The 20706-nt window shown below is 40.5% G+C and overlaps 1 protein-coding gene across 1 annotated transcript in view; it reads left to right on the forward strand.

Moving 5' to 3' along the window:
* Positions 1-20706, forward strand: part of MGAM2 (maltase-glucoamylase 2 (putative)) — a 106676-nt gene that overhangs the window by 35122 nt on the left and 50848 nt on the right. Inside the window, 16 exon segments of the mRNA XM_011972033.1 lie at positions 1247-1418; positions 1958-2074; positions 5054-5208; positions 5363-5447; positions 6406-6462; positions 7247-7371; positions 8230-8318; positions 9061-9110; positions 11989-12156; positions 13230-13385; positions 14409-14636; positions 16794-16948; positions 17982-18150; positions 18737-18833; positions 19290-19402; positions 19875-20000. Of these exon segments, the coding sequence (XP_011827423.1) occupies positions 1247-1418; positions 1958-2074; positions 5054-5208; positions 5363-5447; positions 6406-6462; positions 7247-7371; positions 8230-8318; positions 9061-9110; positions 11989-12156; positions 13230-13385; positions 14409-14636; positions 16794-16948; positions 17982-18150; positions 18737-18833; positions 19290-19402; positions 19875-20000 (2062 nt within the window).

The raw sequence follows: 20706 nt of genomic DNA on the forward strand, positions 1-20706 counted from the left end.
TTGTTCAATTTTATAACTCTAATGGAAGATGTGGGCTTTTTACCACAGGGGAAGAAAACAAAAGAGGAGAGTCATTTCAATAAAATGCCTGTTCAAAAGGTGTCCAGAATGAAAGCTAGGCAAACAGCCTACATCCAACCATAGGTTACCCCACTGTTGTTCATCTGTGCCCCTGAAGTAATTACCATTCTGAATGCTGTGCTTTTAATTTCTTTGCTTTCATTTCTTTCTTTCTTTTTTTCTGAGACGGAGCCTTGCTCTGTCGCCCAGGCTGGAGTGCAGTGGAACGATCTCGGCTCACTGCAACCTCTGCCTTTTGGGTTCAAGCGATTCCGCTGCCTCAGCCTTCTGAGTATGAGTAACTGGGGCTACAGGCATATACCACCATATCCGGCTAACTTCTGTATTTTTAATAGGGACGGGGTTTCACCATGTTGGCCAGGTTGGTCTCGATCTTCTGACCTCGTGATCCACCCGCCTCAGCCTCCCAAAGTGCTGGGATTACAGGCGTGAGCCACTTCCCCGGCCTGCTTTCATTTCTATATCATTTTACATAATATGTAATATTTCATATATAATACAATGAAAATAATATTTTCTATGTTAGTTGTTTTTAACTTTATAGAAAGTATCAGATGTGATCTTTTGAGACTTACTCATTTCAATGACTCTTATTTTGCATAGATTAAAATTTGCTAACATTGAGAATTGCTAAGAGTAAGTCTGAAGTTTCAGAGGAACCCAGGGATAAGTTCTGAAGTTTCAGAGGTGTACCAGCTGGTGCATGAACTCTCCTCTCAGTCCAGCAGAGGGTGCAGAGCTCCCATCGGAGCAGGTGCTGTGCTGAACAGGATTATGCATGACAGAAATTCGTGGAACCAAAGGACATTAGAAAGAAGATGGGACAAATAACCCAAATCATGGTTCCAATGTACTGTTGACCAAAAGGACCAGACCACAACCAGATCCAACCAGATAGAGAAAACAAAATCAGGGGATGGAAGCCTAGAGAAATTGCTGTGGGGGCTAGAATATAGAGGTTTGTACTGTCTTATATGAGATCTGAAACCTTACCCAAAAATGGGAAAGAAGCTCTTAAATAGTGCTAAGTTTACGACACCTGGTTTATGACACCCTCATGTTGTTTTCTCAGTTTGGTTAGAAAGTCCATTGCTGCTCTTGTTGTAAGGTGAGTCCTAGACATTCACAGCCCACCTCACACTCCACTGGCTGTATTCCTTTCCAGAGCCCTGGAGACCGTCTTCATGAATAATAGGAGCTTCATCTTATCCCGTTCAACTTTTGCTGGATCTGGCCAATTTGCTGCTCATTGGCTGGGGGACAATGCGGCCACATGGGATGACCTCCGATGGTCAATCCCCACTATCCTTGAGTTCAACCTGTTTGGCATCCCTATGGTGAGCCTTATTTCCAACCAGGGAACTTTAACCCTTTGTCTGTTGACATTCTTTTAATTAGCAGTCTTAGAGATTATCTGAAAAACCAAGGAGCATGTTCCAAGGTGATATGTATTGGAAAAATCAATTTTTATGTGCTACCTGAGCTGCCTTCTGAAGATAGAATGGTAGTACTTTATCACTGAGTTGTCATCCGTGGAATCTCTGAAGATAGGATGGAGACAGCATGAATAAAATGTATTAGTATCACAGGAAAATTCCATCAAGAGAGCATTAGTAAATAAGAAAGTATGAAATTGGGAACTGAATATTAAGGAACAGCCTCAACACAAAGACCATTGTTTGCACTATCAGTGAGTCCGTGATGGATTCTATCTTGTTTCTCTCCTGTGGCTGGGAGTGTGCCCTGTGACTCTGGGATCTCCTTAAGCATGGAATGATGTGACTAAGAGGTTCTCCTTTCCCTTATCATGTAAGTACTCACTACATGCTTTCACATCTCATTGACTACTGTGCTTGTATGTGTGTTAATTCTCCAGGTAGGTGCCAACATCTGTGGTTATACCAACAATGTCACAGAGGAGCTCTGCAGAAGGTGGATGCAGCTTGGAGCATTTTATCCACTACCAAGGAATCACAATGGGCCTGGGTTCAGGGTAAGGTCACCAAGAGAAGTGATGGAAACTTTTTGGATTAGCTAATCTACTGGCTCTTAAAGAGGATTTGAGGAAAATAGTACTACAGGTTGGCACTAACTGCAGAAGAAAGATAAAAAAGTCTTGTATCATAGCCTTAAAAAGCAGGGTATCAATCAAGGTGAGGGTGCATTGGAAGGGGTATGTATATACTGAATGATTTTATTCTTGGAAACTCACCAACAAAGTGAGAAGATTTGTTAAAGTTTCTATGGTGCTGCCATCACTTCTGTTACTATCTTATATAAGATAGGGCAATTGGAATTTGTTGGTATTTTATTTCAATTAATACAGGGAAATCCCTCATAGGTATGGAGGAGCAAGGAGAAAGAATTTAAAGAGGCTTAGGCCAGTGATCTTAAAATTTTTTTCACCTCGTTGAAACATTCTACCTTTCTATGAATAGTTGGGAGGACTTACCAACTATTTCTCATGACTCATTCCACCTTTAGGATCTTCCACCCAAAGTAGTAGTTTTGATGGGCAAATACATAGAAGTGGGTTCAAAGTCCCCCCTAAGGAGGTGGTTATGATGATGGCAGAAGCAAGTAGGGTGAGATATCCTTTCTTTTAATAAAGTAATCTTAAGTTGAAATATTTTCAATTGAGTGGTTTAACTCTTAATAGGTTCATTAGAATAACTTCCTAATGATCATTTTAGCTCCAGCTCTTGACTTTGTCTTTAACCCAGGAAGGGTTAACAGTCAAACCTCAAAGTATTTTATCCCTGGGCTATTCTGGCCACTTATGATCTGGAGAGAGATGAATTATTTCTAAATGTCTAAGCAGGTGGCTGGGAGCAGGTGGGTGGGTGCTCTTCATGCAGCCATGTCCTGGAAGACTTACATAGATGAGGGCACTCAGATAACCCAGGAAGCTAGGTTTAAACACATGTTTTCTTTTGACTAAACTAGCTCTATTCAATAAAATTATAAGGACAGCCACATATGTCAGTTTAAATTTAAAAAGTACAAAGAGGCCGGGCACGGTGGCTCACACCTGTAATCCCAGCACTTTGGGAGGCCAAGGTGGGAGGATCACCTGAGGTTGGGAGTTTGAGACCAGCCTGACCAACATGGAGAAACCCTGTCTCTACTAAAAATACAAAATTAGCCAGGTGTGGTGGTGCATGCCTGTAATCCCAGCTGCTCGGGAGGTTGAGGCAGGAGTATCTCTTGAACCCGGGAGGCAGAGGTTGCAGTGTGCCAGGATCACGCCATTGCACTCCAGCCTGGGCAACAAGAGCAAAATTCTGTCTCAAAAAAAAAAAAAAGTACAAAGAAACAGGGACATTATTTTAAAAATACTTTATATAGCTCAATATGTATATATATGTGTGTGTGTGTATGTGTGTGTGTGTGTGTGTATTACATAGCATTATCATTTCAACCTGTGTTTAACACAAAATATTATTAACGAGCTATTTTATATCCTTTTCATTCTACTCGGTCTTCAAAATTTGGCATGCATTTTACACTTGTAGCATATCTCAATTTGTATGCTAAGATTTTTTTGTATGCAGTTGAAGTAAAATGCTTTCCTACCAAAGCAATAAAGTTGGTTTAATGGAAAAAAAAGATTACATTGATTCAGTTTTAAGATGTATATTTAAAGTAACTATCATCAAATAAAATGTAAAGTTTACTTCCTCAGTCTCAAAAACACAGTTCAAGCGTTCAGTAGCTTCATGTGGTTCGTGGCCACCATAGTGGGCAGCACAGCTCTGGACTTTCTTAGTTGACAACCAGGGTGATGGAGGCTGTGGAGTGTTACTCTCTTTAATATTTGACCTCCGAGTTTTCATGAGCCCTACACTGGGTGCATAGAGTGGTCTCATGGAATCATTCTATTTAGAGGGGAGAAATGGGCCTCTTAGGGAGCAAAAGAAAAAAAAAAGTTTGGGTAACTTTATCCAAAACTCATTCTCAGTAACACAGTATAGGATGACAAGTCAAAAGATGATGTGTATATCTTTCGCATCTTCCAAATTACTTGGGAAATGAACAAAATGAATGCTGACCATTGATGGAAAATTTCCATCTCTGGGTCCAAGGAAAATTAGATTTTTCTTCTAAAGGGTTATTATTTTACTCTTGGATAAAATCTGCTAAAAAACATCTTCATAATTTATTTGCACAATGTATGTCAAAGAACAAATATCGGTCACTAGTCTTTGGGATAGGGAAAATAAAACAAATGTTGGTGGTGGAAACATTACAGATAAACTTATATTATTTTCCAAATAAAATATTATGAGAAACCTCAACATATAAAATAAATTGGAACAAACCTGGAAGGAGCAGGTCCCACTTTATCTCCATGGCAACCTCTGTGGGGCTTCCATTTCGCTCTGGGGATGCTGCAAACTGCCCTCAGAGGACAGACATCAACTTTTTTTTTTTTTTTTTTTAAAGACTGTCTCATTCTGTTGACAGGTTGGAGTGCAGTGGTGCGATCTCAGCTCACTGCAACCTCCTACTCCCTGGTTCAAGCAATTCTCCTGCCTCAGCCTCCCATGTAGCTGGGATTACAGGCATGTGCCACCTCACCCAGCTAATTTTTGTATTTTAGGAAGAGACAGGGTTTCACCATGTTGGCCACGATGGTCTCCATCTCCTGACCTCGTGATCTACCTGCCACGGCCTCCCAAAGTGCCGGAATTACAGGCGTGAGCCACCTGATCCGGCTGATAGACACCAAATTTAAACTCTGCCACTTGCTTGCAATTCTCCATTGGGAAAGTCATATAATCCTTGATATTGTTTTCTCATGTATAAAATGAAGGAGTAGGATCAATATCTTTTCAGTTCTAGAAATGCTTTAATGTTCTCCAAGTTGGAGGAAGTGGCTACTTTCATCTGGGAAAGCTTCTTATTGTAAGAGAACTTCTGAACTATGATGGAAAGAAATATTCAGCCTTTCCTTCCCATTTTCTCACAGGACCAGGATCCTGCTGCCTTTGGTGCTGATTCCCTGCTGCTGAGTTCCTCCAGACATTATCTGAACATCCGCTACACCTTGCTGCCCTATCTCTATACCCTTTTCTACCGTGCTCACACCCAGGGAGAGACGGTGGCAAGGCCCCTTGTACATGAGTGAGTTTCCTGATTCTCAAAGACTCCCTTTCTGATTTGTAGTTTCACTTGACTTTGTTTGTGGTAGCAAGCTTAGTTAGGATCTTGTTACATAATGTGCTATTGTCCTGTTTTGGAGACTTCACCTGCCTTCACTGTACTACCTCTTTACTAGGTTCTACCAGGACTCAGCCACGTGGGATGTGCATGAGCAGTTCTTATGGGGACCTGGACTCCTCATCACGCCTGTTTTATATGAAGTATGTTTATAATCTAAACAATGAAAGGGGGTATTGTGCTTGTCCTCGTGGTTCTATAGCTGGATGAGTTGGTTTCTGAGTATCTGTGACTGCATTTATATCAAAATATGAATATAAATGAGAGAGAGATCATGAAAGTCTGGAAAGTTTTAAAAAACTAGTAATCTTGGTCCTACTGCCCCACCAAACAAAACAATTTTCATGTTGTAAAATTGCCTTAAAATTAAAGCCTAACTCCTTAGGCATATGGCTGCAACACTAACAATGGCTTTAAATACTTTGGGGGGTGTGTGCTGAACATCTGTCTGTATTTTCCTTTGTCCAGAGCGGGTGTGCTCTTGAATTGGGTTAGGCTGGGCTTCAAAGAGAGAATACCTGTGGAGACGAGAAGGGAGGGAGAGAGGAATGCTGGGCAAAGGGAAGGTGATGCTCTGAAGTCCAACTCTGAAGGACCATGTGTATCCTATTAAGTGTGATTGGAAGCAGGGGTGAGTGGCAAAGTGTGGGGCAAGGATCAGAAGGATGATGCTGATCCGCTTGTAAACATGAAATATTGCCAGTGTACCCATATCAAAGGCCCTTTGAGCTGGTGTTTTAGCCACACCATCTGATGACAGGTCCTGCTAACCAACCAGTAGCTCTGCTGGGAGACTTTCCTGGGGCCTGGCTGGCTCACTGTCCTCCTAACTGTCAAATTATGTGACTAACTCAGTGAATGGATGTTCTCTGCTTCTCTTAGAAAGTGCAGCAGCGTTGAGCAGAACAAATCATTTTTAGCTACATTCTGCTTTGGGTAAATTGCTCAACCTTTAAGTGTCTGTGTTTTCCTTTGTAGAATGGGATGATCTCAACCATCTCTCAGGATTGTTCAGATAAGCACATGCAATGATGCTTGGAGGTGTTTTGTAAACTGTAGAGTGGAGTATGCTAATGCTACTCATTGTTATTGTTTACCTAGGGTGTGGACGAGGTGAAAGCATACATACCTGATGCCACCTGGTATGACTATGAGACAGTAAGTAAGGCAGCCCCGGTTGGCTCAGAGACCTGCCTCTAGCAGAGGGCAATTCTAAAGCAGCAGTCTTGGAAGCTTGCCATAGAATAATAATACAAGATTTACAGTTAGTTGATTGTGGTCCTTTTTCTGTGAGAAACGCATCTTAATTGGTTCAGGATGGCGCAACAAAACACCTTACACTGGGTAATTTATAAACAACACGAGTTTATTGCTCACTTTTCTGGAGGCTGGAAAGTCCAAGATCGAGGTGCTGGCAGATTCCATGTCTGGTGAAGGCGCTCTCTGCTTCATTGATGGCACCTCCTTGCTCCTCCCTCATGATTTAATCACCTCACAAAAGGCCCCACCCCTTAATACTATCACTCTGGGTATTAAGTTTCAACATACAAATTTTGGAGGTACACCGGCATTCAGACCATAGCAGAAGGCCTTTCCAAATGTATGATGAAATAATTTGAATAACTGGAGTAAGTTTATGGAAATTCATTATATCAACCTGGCTACTGTGTAGCTATCAGGTCTAGGCTTTGCCATTTGACTGTGATAGCCTAGAAACTGAAGCCCAGGTGTGGAATGACAGCTTGATGTAATGTAAATAAATAAAGGGGGTTGGAGTGTCAGCTCTGCCTTCTACTACCCATATGCTTTCAGCAAGTCACTTCATTTTGGGGGTCTCTCTTTGTCTCTTCTTTAAAATACGTCAACTGAACGACATGATATCTAAGGCCCCTCCTAGCTGAAACAACTTATTACCTGGTCTATTGTTTTTGTTGCTGATTAGGGAGTGGCCATCCCATGGAGGAAGCAGTTGGTGAATATGCTTCTCCCAGGTGATAAGATAGGACTTCATCTGCGAGGGGGCTACATATTTCCCACTCAGAAGCCGAACACAACCACAGAAGCCAGGTAAGCTCCTCACTTTTCTAAGGTATGACTATTCTGGTGCTCTAATGGAGCAGGGCATTATGAGAAAGACAAATAGGGATTTTTGTGGATGAGCCAAGGGGTAAGTCACCCATCAGTAATCATCCCCTGCTCCTTTCAAAGCTGATCCAAAATTAGTCCTTATTTAGTAGATGGTAGTCTACTAAGGACATCTGCAGAGTCCTTCACTTTGGGATTGAATCAGGTTATAGAACTAGTCAAAATAATCACTGAGGAAGATTTCCCTATGGCCAGAAACTGTCTTTATGTATATTTCCTACTGTGTGAAAGAATTTGAGCTAAATAGGAGATGAAAGTTATCACGTGGAAGACAACATTGTTTGGGGGTCAAGAGCTCAGATTCTACAGAACCTGGGTTCAAGCCTTGGTTTGGGCTACATACTGGCTGTGTTTACCTTGGGCAACTTACTTCTCTGTGCTTCTTTTTATTATTGGTAAACTGTAGATGATGATAGTTTAACTTTGTAGAGTTATTATGAGGGTTAAATGAATTAATATAAATGATAATGTGTGTGGGACACTTAGAAGAGTGCCTGGCACATGCTAAGCACCTAATAAGGCTAATTGTTGATATTACGTATTGCAACCCAAACAGTTTTCAGTAGGAACTGCCTCTGTCCACCCTTCCCTTTATGTCCACTCACTGTCAATCCCTGCTGCCTGCCCACACCCAGCTCCTATGTGTCCACCCAATATCAACATCTACTTAGTTTCTGGTATAGACTCTTGGATTATCTGTCCCTGGGGCATGAAGGCAGCTAGTTTCACATAGTTCCATCTCATCTACATTCGCTGAAACTGGGAATTACTCTTTTACAGCCGGAGGAATTCCCTGGGACTCATCATCGCCTTGGACTATAAGAGAGAAGCGAAGGGGGAGCTGTACTGGGATGACGGTGTATCTAAAGGTAGACTTTCTCAAGACACCATTCCTGTGGATCACTGTGATTCTCCCTGAAAATTAGTCATCACAGGCTGCCCAATATGGCACTAGTCCTACTAGCACTCTCGTTTACATCTGTAGCTTAGAATCAATGGGTTAAAATCCATTCTGAAAATTCCATTAGCCAAGCACAATGCATTAAAATAGACTTCAAATGCACAAATTATGTGTTACTGACTCTGCCAAAGCAACGGACATTATTGCATTTAGCTTAATTATTCTCTTTCTTGGACATTATTATTAATAACAGATAATACACTTTTTTAATAGCTTTGGAAAATACTGCTTTGGTTTGTGGGAGAAATATCTGATTTGTATAGTGTGTCTTTTCACTGTAAGGTTTCCATGTAAACACCTCACATGAGCTTATGTGGTTATATAAAAATCCTGTCCTACATGGAATTAGTATGTATTGTGTTGACCTTGAGGAACTCATGATCCAGCAGGTTAGATACAATGCATATGTAGATAACTATAATGCAAATCAAAATGTTTTACATGCCAGTGAAATGGTGCCACAGACTGACATGTGAATTTAGAGAAAATGGTCCAGGAAATATTTGCAGAAGTTTGAAAAAAAAAAAAATGCACAGAACTCAGATGAGCAGAACTAGATGGTTGGTAAAGGAATTCCAGATGAAGAGAAGAGCAGGACTTCCTAGCTGCATGGCTTCTCATAGTAACGGGTACTGCTCTTTCTTTTTTAGATGCTGTAACTGAAAAGAAGTATATTCTCTATGATTTCTCTGTTACCTCTGTAAGTACTTTTTTTGAGGAACACACAGCGTATGTTCCTTGCTGTGATGGCTCTTTGAAATTTTAGTTTAATATAGACACGTGGTTATGTGCAACAGAGACAGAGTTTTACTGTCATGGTTCCAAAAAGGAATCAAATGAACATGAAAGTGTTTAATGTGTGTCAGGCTTATAAGCTGCTACAAAACCGGTATGAGTTCTGTGCAGAACTTACTTTTCCTGGAAAAAAAAAAAAAAAAGATTGCCTTTGCGTTTTATGTGATGGGTGCTGGCTTCCAAGATGTGCCTTTTTTGACGTTTGCAAGTGTATATGAGGTGTGGGTGGGTTAGTGAGTGGTGTAGCACCTTTTTAAGGTTCTTCCATAACGGCTCTCCTTCGTAGCAGGTAAAACTCGGCCTTTGGCACAGGTATCAAGCAGTGATTTTCAAAGGCTGGAAGCTACAGAACATCATTTGCCTCATATCTATTTCCCAAGGGTACTGAGGAATAAAAAGCAGCAAGGCTAGCAGAAAATGAGGGAATTCTCACGTGGTTTTCTTAGAAGCCTGTTCGTGTATAGGCAGAACTTTCTTTTGAGGCGGTCTCTCTCTCTCTTATTTCTCCTTTTAAATATATATATATGTGTGTGTGTGTGTGTGTGTGTGTGTGTGTATGTATCTACATCTATATCTATAAAAATGGATCTACTTTGAGATATAGAATATATATAATATTATATATATAAGATATAATATATATCTTAAAGTAACTTTTTTATTTTGAAATAAATAAAGATCTCCATGCAATTGTAAGAACTAGCACAGAGTTCCCACATACCCCTTTGCCCAGTTTCTTCTATGGTAACATCGTATAAACCTATAGCACAATCTCACAACCAGAATGCCGGCATTGATACTGTCGAGATACAGAACATTTCATTAGCACAAAGATCTCTCCTGCTGCCCTTTAACAGCATGTCCACTTGCTTCTCTCCCTATCCCTCCTCAGCTCTTGGCAACCAATCATCTGTTCGCCGTTTCTATAATTGTATCCTTCCAAGAGTGTTCTGTAAAGAGAATTAAATAGTTTGCAACCTTTGGGATTGGTTTTTTCATTCAGCATAGTTCCCTCAAAACCCATCCAAGTTGTGTGTGACAACGGCTTGCTCCATTTTATTGCTGAGTGGTGTTCCAAGTTATGGATGTACCACCTTTTAAAAATCACTCACTCGCTAAAGCGTATCTGAGTTGGCTCCAGTTGTGAACTGCTACAAATAAATTAAAATTGCTACTAACACTCATGTATAGGTTTTGGTGTGGACATAAGTTTTTTTTTGTTTTGTTTTGCTTCGAGATGGAGTCTCGCCGTGTCACCCAGGCTGCAGTAAAATGGCACAATCTCAGCCCAGTGCAACCTCTGCCTCCTGGGTTCAAGAGATTCTCCTACCTCAGCCTCCTGAGTAGCTGGGATTACAGGCACACGCCACCATGCCTGGTTAATTTTTCTGTTTTTAGTAGAGACGAGGTTTCACCATGTTGGTCAGGCTGGTCTCAAACCCCTGACCTCATGATTCGCCTGCCTCGGCTTCCCAAAGGTCTGGGATTACAGGCGTGAGCCACTATGCCTGGCCATAAGTTTTTATTTCTCTGTAATAAGTGCCTAAGACTGCAGTTGCTGGGTCTTATGGTAGTGCATGTTTAGTTTTATAATAATCTTTCAAACTGTTTTCCAAAATGCCTGTACCATTTTACACTTCCACCAGCAACATTTGAGTAATCTAATTTATTTGCATCATGGCCAGCATCTGATATTGTCACTATTTTTTTTAAGGCTTTTCTGATTGATGTGTAGTTATAGCTCATTGTGTTTTTAATTTGTATTTCTCTGATGGCTAATGATGTTGAACATCTTTTCATATGTCTATTTACCATCTATATATTTACATTTTTAATTTTGATGAATCTAATTTATCATTCTTTTCCTTATAGATTGTGCTTTTTGATGTCAAGTTTAAGATCTCTTTGCCAAGTCTTAGATTCTGAATATTATCTCCCATTTTAAAAAAATATAGTCTTACCTTTTACTTTTAAGTCTGTGATCTATTTTCGGTTAATTTTTACATAACATGTAAGATTTAGGTTGGGGTTCGACCTTTTGCCTGTGTATGTCCAGTTGCCCCAACATCTTTGTTGAAAAATCTGTCTTTGTAAAAAATCATTTGGGCATATATGTATGGGACTTCTAATTTTTTTAAATTATCACACTGACACTTTTTTCTTCAGTCTTAATTTCTACCTTCTTCTTTGTCATAGCTCAACCATGTCACCTTTGTTCTCTAAATAAGTTATTTAATTTTCTGTGCTTCAGTTTCCTCATCTGAAAAATCAGGGTAATTATAGCTTCAACCTCATAGTCTGCTGTGAAAACGGAATGAAATAATACATGTAAAATGCTTAGCACATAATACACACTCAAATACTCTTAGCTCTTATCATCATTATTAGTAAAATAGAAGGAAAAACTTACTTGGACCCTTTTGGTGTATATGTGTATGTCTTTATCTCTGTGTGCCAACGAGTCTCGTATCTTTTTATTTACTGTGTGAGTACCTATCTTGTCTGCTTGAAAATTCTACAGTGTCAGGGACAAATTTTCTGAGTAATAGAATCAGTAGAGAACCAGCAAACCAAAGGGAAGATGAAATATTGCTTAAAAATTTAAGATTGATAAGAGTCTGAGTGAACGAGTTCCCTAGGGATGATGACCTAGCAACATTTGAGACTACAAAGAAAAGGAAACAGCTTGGATCTCAGAAAATGAGATATTGACTGGTATTTAGGGATAATAAGAGTCTGAAGTACCTGATTTCTAATCTGACTTTTTTTTCCCCCCCTCCCAGAACCATCTACAAGCAAAGATTATAAATAATAATTACACGGACACTGACAACCTCATGTTTACAGATATCACAATCTTGGGAATGGACAAACAGCCAGCTAATTTTACCGTCTTACTGAATAATGTCGCCACCTCCAGTCCAAGCGTTGTCTACAATGCTTCCACAAAGGTAAGAGATCCTTCCATTCTGCAGGGTCCTTTCCAGAGGCCCTGGCTCTGACAGCCGGCCCTACTTTGCTCTTTTAACTGTGGGCAATCAGACACAACTGACTTGCTGCGAGGTCCAACACATCACAGGGAGGATGCAGGAGAAACATGTGCATGCTAAAGAAGGACCTCTCTGCTTTGTTTGTATCAGGGCTCTGTAGAAGATAGTGGGAGTTGGAACCCTGAGAGAAGGAAGTTCTTCTCTGGGCACACTTAAAATGAGACACTCTGATCCCAGCTGTGACATAGTGAATAGATTGTACAATGGGTATTTACACATTTATCCTCTCATTGAAGGGAGAATCTCTTTGAGAAACAGTTGAAATTTGTCCTTACTGTTTTAGGCTATTTGCATGCCATTAATAAAATGTGAGTGGAGTAACACAAGGAGTAATCCAGTTTTGCTCTTATTGAATGATTCCCTTACATTGTTAGTTGAATATTTCAAGGTCTGGGAAATTCATTATTTCTTAGATCAGCCCCTTTCCATGCTGACAAGACATATAGCATAAGGTAAGAGTTTGATTTTTAGAGTTAGGCAGAATGGGGCTCCAATCTCAGCTCTGAGGGTATTAGGTGTCTCTGTATCTTAGTTTTCTGTTCTGTAAAATGGAGATAGTCATAACATTGACAGCATGGAACTGCTCTCTAGGGTTGATGGAGATCATGCTTATTAAGTGGTTGTCACAGTCTTGGCTTGTGTGAATGCTCCATAAAGTTTAGCTATTGTTATTATTACTACCTTTATTAAATTGATAAGCATCACACCCAGAGGACAGTAAGCCTAACAATGACAGTCCTGCCTGTGATCTGCACTCATTAGCATGATGAAAACTCTTCCCATCCAACACTTCCACAATGACTCCATGAAGTGAGAAAGCCCAGGAATCAGCCAAGTTCCAAATATCTCATGGCAAAATGGTTTTGGAGGAAGGAATAGATCCCCTTGTCCTGACTTCCAGACTTGCAGCCAAGAACTCTTTCTGGGTGCCTTTCCCTCCCTTCCTTTGTCACTGTGACTGTCTCTTTCCCCAGGTGGTAACCATCACTGATCTCCAAGGACTGGTACTGGGACAAGAATTCTCTATTAGGTGGAATCTTCCTGTCAATGACCTGGAGAAGTTCAACTGCTACCCTGACGATCCAACAGCCTCTGAGGAGAGTTGTCGGCAGCGGGGGTGTCTTTGGGAGGTAAATGACCAGAAACAGATTAGGAAGTTGTAAAAACTGTCCCACAGGTAATAAGGTACCTAGAAAACACTCTTCAAATGTCTGTGGCTTGAAGAAAACCAGGACACTGTGCAACATGCCTTTTGCCAACTCTACATGATAGGTCATCAATATTTTCCCCAGATATCCCAGATCAGAAGAAATTTATTGCCATTTTCATTGCCACTCCAACCATATCATTAAAAACCCAATTTGAAACATAATAATATACATTGGGTAAGCATTTTGCATTGCATATTTTAACCGATCTTGTTTTGTCTATTGCAGAACACAAGCAGGAAGCATAAGGTCAGGCTGTTCCTCTCTATTTGAACAATAGGGAAAATGGAAACTAGAAAGAACAAGTGATTTCCTCTAGATTACATGGGAGGCAATAAGGACCCGGGGAGTAGAACCCTGCCTGCCTGGAGGCTTCTGTCTCTAGATCAAACTTTCTGCTGCTCTGTCACTGTTCACTCATTATAGGTCAATGTGTGTGTTTAAAAAATGAATGTGTGCATTTGCTAGGGCTACCATAACAGAGTACCACAAACTGAGTGGCATAGAACGACAGGAATCTATTTGCTCAAAATTCTGGAGTCTAGAAGTGGGATCATGGTGTCAGTGGAGCTGATTCCTTCTGAGGACTTTGAGGGTATTTCTTCGCTTGTAGATGCATCACCCCGTTCTCTGTCTTCATAGTCACATATGTACATGTCTATCTCTGTGTCCAAATTTTCCTTATTAATAAAGATGCCAGTAATACCGGATCAGGGCCTGTCCCAATGACCTCATCTTAATTTGTTCATGGCAGAAACCCTACTTCCAAATAGTCACATTTACAGGTATCAGGGTTAGGACTTAACATCTGTTTTGGGGGACATAATTCAATCCATAACCATGGACATGGTATCAGAGACTTAGTCTGTGTTAACCAACTTCTTCAGGAATGACAGCCTCAGTGTTGTATCAGAGGCTGAGCAAGACTGTCTCCTGTTGTTCCAGGACACATCTACTCCTGGAGTGCCCACCTGTTACTATGACACCATCCCTAATTATGCTGCTAGTGACATTCAGTATCTGAGCACCGGCATCACTGCAGACCTTTCCCTCCTGATGGCCTCTGAGTCAGCTGCTGCTGCTGCTGCTGCTGCCTCTGATTCTCTCTCTGCACAGATCAGCCTCCTCCGCCTGAATGTGATCTATCACACAGCAACCATGCTGCAGGTCAAGGTAAGGCCCATGTTGCAGATTCTGGTTCTCAATATGGAGTTTTAACTTATGGTTCTGTATGGATAGAAGTCATTGAAACAATTAAAACTTTTTTTTTTTTTTTCAAGACAGGGCTGGAGTGCAGGGGCACAATCTGTAACCTCCACCTCCCTGGCTCAAGCCATCTTCCCACCTCAGCCTCCCAAGTAGCCAGGACTATAGGTGTGAGCCTACATACCTGGCTAATTTTTGTAGAGACAGGATTTTGCCATGTTTCCCAGGCTGTTCTCAAATGTCTGACCTCAAGCAATTCACCTCCCTCTACCTCCCACTGTGCTGGGGTTACAGGCATGAGCCACTGTGCCTGGCTGAAACAGCTTTTTGTCCAAATCCCTCATATTACAGATGAGGGAACTAAGGCCTGTAGAGAGGTAAAGGTCATAAAGTAGACGGTAGAGCCAGGATGTGACCTTAGATCTATGAGAACCGTGAATTCCCTATAATGATGAGTATTCTAGGTCACAAACATCATCAAAGAATCATCCTCTAGCCCTGAGAAAAATGCATCTGCTTTGTGGCAAACTCATATGAGAGGCATTAACTTAATTGCACTATTAGAATTATTTTCTCTAGCAGTAGTTCTCAAATTACAGCATGCATCAGAATCACCTTCAAATCATTTTAAAACCCAGATTTCTGGCCCTCACCCCTAGGGTTTCCAATTCAGTAGACCTAGGCGGGGCCTAGCCTGAGAATTTGAATTTCTTTTTCTTCTTATTGTCTTTTTGAAATGGAGTTTCACTCTTGTTGCCCAGGCTGGAGTATAGTGGCACAATCTCGGCTCATTGCAACCTCTGCCTCCCAGGTTCAAGCGATTCTCCTGCTTCAGCCTCCCAAGTAGCTGGGATTACAGGCACCCGCATCTACGCCCAGCTAATTTTTTGTGTTTTTGGTAGAAATGGGGTTTCACAATGTTGGCCAGGCTGGTCTCGAACTCCTGACCTCAGGTGATCCACCCGCCTTGGCCTCCCAAAGTGCCAGGATTACAGGCATGAGCCACCATGCCTGGCCTCGAGAATCTGTATTTCTAACAAGCTCCCAGGTGAGGCTGGTGCTGCAGGTCAAGAGACCAAACTTTGAGACCTACTGCTATACGCACTTAAAAAATATGTCTACTGGAAATACAGTGTGAACCACACATATTTTCCAGTAGACACATTTTTAAATGTATATTTGAAAAGTGAAATTAATTTTAATAATATTTTATTTAACCAATGTGCAGGTGTGATCTACCTGTGTGTGATCGTGAGGTCAGGAGATCAAGACCATCCTGGCCAACATGGTGAAACCCTGTCTCTACTAAAACACAAAAAGTTAGCCAGGTGTGGTGGTGCGCGCCTGTAGTTCTAGCTACACAGGAGGCTGAAGCAGGGGGAATCACTTGAACGGAGGAGGTGGAGATTGCAGTGAGCCGAGGTCGCACCACTGCACTCCAGCCTGGCAACAGAGTGAGAATCCATCTAAAAATAATAATAATAAAAAGAAAGAAAGAAAGAAAAAAAACCTTCACCTAACCACAAATTTGGGGCTAATAATATGAGGAAGAAGATAGTCATTCATAATGGTGATACCCCTTGTCCTTGCATAACATTTTTCATTCCTTTTATTCTTCCCACATGTCAGTCCTGTTAGGTAAGTAGGAACAAGGGGTGGATACAGAAAAGAAACTTTAGGAATGGGAAAGCTGTGCAACATCTGGAAGCTCAACCAGTAAGGAGATCTCAGAGTCCACATGAAAACTCAATTCTCTAATTCCTAACATGCATACACACATACAAATTTACACAGTTCTATGCACATACATGTCTGCATGCCGCGCACTTACAAACATATACACACACATTCTATTTATGAAATTCTATCCCCTTCTATCACAAGTTCTTTAGAGGAAGAGCCCTCTTTGGCTTTGAATGGGTTTTACTGAGGCATTTTTGAACTTCAGCATCTGTATGGGGCACAGTGGGCAGGCAGGCCTCACATCCATTCGCTTGGGGATGTTTGATGCCTACTGATGTGGTACAAACTGGTCAAAAACCTGGAAACTGAATTATATGGGGTGGCATGAGGGGTTTTAGGTCTGAGACCCTACAAGAAAGTTTTCTTCTTTCTTCTTGCCAGATGTATGACCCCAGTAATAAAAGGTATGAGGTTCCAGTATCACTGAACACCCCTCCCCAACCAGTTGGTGACCCTGAAAACCGTTTGTATGATGTCAGGATTCAGAACAATCCTTTTGGAATCCAGATCCAACGCAAAAACTCCAGCACTGTGATGTAAGCACTATTTATTTGGTTCTAATTAGAGTAGTTCTAGATTTAATTACAGTGGTTACAGTTAATTCAAGTGAAATATTAATCTCAGAGACGCAATGGAAATATGTGTGCATTTGTTAGAGTATATCTATTTTTCCCAGGTTTTAATGGGTAATTTGTTTTTGGTTAGTCATTAACAAAAATAATCAAAGTTTAAAGAAATGAAGTATTGTTTGATTTCAGAGAAAGAAAAATACATGTTCTACTTATTGTTCTTAAGTAAAACAGAAAACTCTACTTAATAAGTACAGCAGATAAACTAAGATACAAATGAGTTCCATACTATGTCTCATTAAGAAATAATAAGAGGCAGGAGAGAGGGACAAATGTTAAAAAGGAGAAAGAAATAACTTCTTGTAATGTTTGCTTCTGTGGACGCAGAAGCCTTCAAGCCTGTTCACAATGTTAAGCATAAAAGGAATTGTCATCTCCCATCTCTTGTCCTGCTGCTGAATAGAATGAAGTGAAGGTCTGGATTTTGCCTGGGGCAAGGTTCCCTGTCCCAGTAGAAGCTGTCACCTGTGCGTGCACCTTTGCCTTCCTGTGTATGTCTTTTCTCTTTGGCTATGCGAGTGATTTCCTCTCTGTTGCCCTCTTTGGTAAGAAGTCCTTTGACTAACTCAAGAGAAATTGTTCTAAGAGTTTCACATTTTTCTGTTGGAAAGTTTGCTTTAACCCTATTTGTTTATTTATATATTTACTCAAGCCGATAAGCCAGGCACTGAGAACTTGAAATAAATAGAAGAATGAGTCATGGCCCTTGCTCTCAAGGACCCAGAAAAGGAGATCTCAGTCTGACAAACCACAGAACAGAAATGTGAACATGGAACTTTGGTTCTGAGTCAGGGCCATTGTTATGATCTCTGGGTCATGTCACAGTATTTGAACCTGTAATAATTAAGGAGGCTTTGGAATCAACTAGACATTCCAAACACATTCCAAGTAGCTCTGGCCAGTGGTCTCCAGCTCAGCGTGGTCTGCTTTTGTGTTGCAGTTGGGATTCTCAACTCCCTGGCTTCACCTTCAATGACATGTTTCTCTCCATTTCTACGCGTCTGCCCTCTCAGTACATCTATGGCTTTGGGGAAACTGAGCACACGACTTTCAGAAGAAACATGAACTGGAACACATGGGGGATGTTTGCTCGCGATGAGCCACCTGCGGTAGGGACAATGGAATAAGTTTAGCAATCAGTTTCTCTCAATGTAAATCTCTTTTAATCCTTATGCTTATATATGATACCTTACTCATCAACTTCATCTTATATTCTGCTCTCAGTTGTAACAGGCCATATGTCACATTCTTTTGTCCTGAAGAGGCATATATATATATATATATTTCCCTCTGTCAATTATGGATTTTATTTATCTCACAAACTTTTACTTAATATATTCTATGTGTCAGGCACATTGCTAAGTGCTTAGCTATAGATTTAATAAGATACTCTCTTTGCTCTCCAGAGGCTTATAGGCTAGTGAGAGAAATAGAAGTGGAAATAGTGATAGCATAGTGGAATCACTGGGTTATGTAATAATATATCATTGAATTAAATAATAGTAAATGAGGAAGGCATGAAGTGGGGAAGACACAGCTTTTAACTTGGAGTAGAAGGGAGGGTCAAGGAAGGCCCAACAAAGGACATGACATTGAGCTGAATCTTTAATGATGAGTAAGAGTTTGCTGTTTGGGTTATGGTATGAAAACAATATCTTGAACTTTCTTTTTGTTTATTACCCTCGTGACTCCCAGTACAAGAAGAATTCCTATGGTGTCCACCCTTACTACATGGCACTGGAGGAGGATGGTAGTGCCCATGGAGTGCTCCTGCTAAATAGCAATGCCATGGGTAAGGCAGAGGCACAGCTCCCGTGCACCACCAGAAACAGCTGTAACCACTCTATTTTGACCTGGATTATCAATAGAAATAGAGGCATTCAGGGGGCAAGGGAAATGGAACAAATAAACTGACTTTCCATTTATTCATCTATTTATTCAAGATTTATTAAGAACTCTGGATCAGGTGTTAAGCGTGGAATTTTGACCAATTATGGCTCCTACTCTGGCATAGCGTATTTTACTGTGAAACTTTGGCTCCTATTCACAGAGTGATAAAAGCAGTTGAGGTTGCATATTACATTTGGGGTACCTGCAAATACACCTCTGATTCTAATGAATGAGAGATTTTCTAGAGAAGGCAGGTATCAAAGAGAGAGTGTGAAGAAAGCAAATTTTAGAGCAGGTTTTCTATCTGGGTGATTTACACCTCCAAGGATGTGCCTCATGTATGTTGTTTTTCTTACAGATGTGACATTACAGCCCACCCCTGCCCTGACATACCGCACCACCGGAGGGATTTTGGACTTCTACATTGTTTTGGGGCCAACCCCTGAACTTGTAACTCAGCAATACACCGAGGTTAGAAGCCATTCTGTCCATCAATATATTGTCAAATATTTATTGGCTATTACCACATTATTAGCACTGAGATAAGGCAGTTTTTTCTTTTGACCCTTGAGTGTCACTACTAGATTATTACTGCCTTTGCTGAAATCATATTTTAGTATTATGGTTCTATAAAGCCACATTAATATCCCATGTGTCCCTCACTTGCTAAACAGCCTATCTAAGAATTGCTAATCAGTAATAACCAGCAAATCTCAGGTTTCCTAGAATGAAAACTCTGGAATATAAAAAAACTCCAATTACAAAGTTTCTATCATTCTGCATGTCCGTAGTTGCTCCACATTTATTGTACTTTCTTATCTTTCTTGGGTGAGGCCTCTTAGACAGTACTTAGCAGAAACACTCAAGTTGATTCAAGTATAAGTCAACTACCTTTTTTCTTCCCTAAGAAGTCCATCTGGATGCATTTTTCTTTTTATTCTAGTTGATCGGTCGGCCAGCAATGATTCCATACTGGGCCTTGGGATTCCAGTTGAGTCGCTATGGATACGAGAATGATGCTGAAATCTCCAGTTTGTATGATGCAATGGTGGCAGCCCAGATTCCCTATGTATGAAACCCTCACTCAGCCCGAGGTGTAATCAGTTACAGGAATTTGTGGCTAATATTATATTAGAAGTGCTATGATGTTCTTATCAAAGATAACTTGATATATCCAGGCTGAATTTTTTTTCTTTGTATATACTATAATACTATATACTTATCAAACAGAAATTAGAAAATAGGAAAATTACAGGATGAAAAAAATCCATTGATATACCTTACCAAAGTAATCAACATTAATAACATGCTGGTTTATTCTTTTCCAAATTTTGGCTTATGCACAAGTCTCTGTTTTACCAAACAAGTTTCACCTGGGGTCATATGGCAATGCAGGTGATTATCCCTTTGGGCTAAAAAGAAGCAACTTCTTTTTTTTTTTTTTTTTTTTTTACTAAATATTAACCACTTTAGTTATTATTCAATTATCATGGTTTGAGCAAGTTTCATGTGCAGAAACCTGGGTTGGTACTGCATAGAGAAATCTAGACATTCAAGAAAGCTATAAAATAATGTAGTTCTTGTATGTTGGTGTAAGGAAGGGGTTCAGTTTCCATTCTACATATGGCTAGCCAGTTTTCCCAGCAACATTTATTGAATAGGGAGTCCTTTCCCCATTGCTTGTTTTTGTCAGTTTTGTAGAAGATCAGATAGTTGTAGGTGTATGGTCTTGTTTCTGGGTTCTCTATTATTTGCCATTGGTTTATGTGTCTGTC

The sequence above is a fragment of the Mandrillus leucophaeus genome, unplaced genomic scaffold, assembly GCF_000951045.1.
Source record: "Mandrillus leucophaeus isolate KB7577 unplaced genomic scaffold, Mleu.le_1.0 Scaffold1260, whole genome shotgun sequence".
Lineage (NCBI taxonomy): Eukaryota > Metazoa > Chordata > Mammalia > Primates > Cercopithecidae > Mandrillus > Mandrillus leucophaeus.